Here is a 1,400-nt window from a genome sequence, read left to right on the forward strand (position 1 = left end):
TGCGACAGGACAACTACTTGGAACGCAGCAATTACTTCAGATTATCCAAAACCTCTAAATACTTGCCCAAAATTGGTTCATGCTCAGATTAAAATGCTTTAAAAAGTACATAACTCACGCATTTTTTCCGAACTCTTCAACCATTGCATTTGATTGATGGTCCCTCAGCAATAAAAGCAGTCCAATCAGGTTTGAGGTCAGGCTCCCAGCCAGCCAATTGGCAAAGCCTGAGCTATGCAAAAACGGACAAAACATTCAATTTTATGCACACAATTATTGCACAGCAAGCAAGTAATACATTCACAAAGTAGCCTAAAGTTGCTATCATTCAGTAGTAACAGAACTCAAGTCTTTCATTCACATGCAAAGCCAAACTATTGGCTTTGATAGTCAAGTCATGTTTGTGTTCACAGTTCAGTAGTCTTCGCACGTTTTATATGATTGTCAGATCAAGTTTGTTAGTTTAGTACTCTTCGCCTTCTCCTTCCTCAGCCTCGTCTTCAGCCGTATCAACTCCCACTTCCTCATAATCCTTCTTCAGGGCAGCCAGATCTTCCCTTGCTTCTGAGAATTCTCCCTCTTCCATACCCTCTACGACATACCAGTGAACGAATGCACGCTTAGCATACATCAGATCAAATTTATGATCCAATCGTGCCCATGCCTCAGCAATAGCTGTGGTGTTGCTCAACATGCACACTGCTCTCTGAACTTTCGCCAAATCTCCTCCAGGCACAACCGTTGGGGGTTGATAATTGATGCCAACTTTGAAACCGGTTGGACACCAGTCTACAAACTGAATAGTCCTCTTGGTTTTGATGGTAGCAATTGCAGCGTTGACGTCTTTGGGAACTACGTCACCTCGGTACAACAAGCAGCAGGCCATGTATTTACCATGTCTAGGATCGCATTTGACCATTTGATTCGCAGGTTCATTCATTCGCAAACATTCGCAAAGGAATTTAATGAACTTATTTGGAGCTCTCTCGATCTTCTCTTTTAGTTTTGTATCCGATGTCTAGCAGCCGCCCCAGCATACAAACTTCTTTCTCTCTCATCGCTCAAATTTTTGATAACGGCTTTAGCTGATGGCAGATAAAAAATTGATGGTCCTGGAGGAACAATATTTGAACAGTAGCGCAAGACGTCTGATGTTTTTGGATTCAAATCAATTAATAAATGACCAAACGGTTCTTTGGTTGCGAGCTCATAGCTTTCTTTTAAAAATTGTGCATTATTCAACTGTCGACCAATAAAACTAATCTGTTGTGTGTCACGGGGTGATTTGAACAATATGATATGTGTTGTGTTTAGATCAATTGTTCTGGACCATCTGCTTTGCTGGAACAAATTGTGTTTAACATAAATTACACTGATGTTTCTATGTCGCCCTACGGTTG

The 1,400-nt window shown here is 41.1% G+C and overlaps 1 protein-coding gene across 1 annotated transcript; it reads right to left on the reverse strand.

Moving 5' to 3' along the window:
- Window positions 1-242: 242 nt before the first annotated feature.
- LOC142338517 (tubulin alpha chain) lies at window positions 243-928 on the reverse strand. Its single transcript, XM_075388301.1, has one exon. The coding sequence runs from the start codon at window positions 917-919 to the stop codon at window positions 464-466; it is 456 nt and encodes a 151-aa protein (XP_075244416.1). The 5' UTR covers window positions 920-928; the 3' UTR covers window positions 243-463.
- Between the last annotated feature and the right edge of the window lie 472 nt (window positions 929-1,400).

Source organism: Convolutriloba macropyga, chromosome 4, assembly GCF_964194025.1.
Source record: "Convolutriloba macropyga chromosome 4, txConMacr16.3, whole genome shotgun sequence".
NCBI lineage: Eukaryota > Metazoa > Xenacoelomorpha > Acoela > Convolutidae > Convolutriloba > Convolutriloba macropyga.

Coding starts and splice junctions, on each gene's coding strand:
- LOC142338517 (XM_075388301.1), bottom strand. CDS start 919: ATGGTCAAATGCGATCCTAGACATGGTAAATACATGGCCTGCTGCTTG.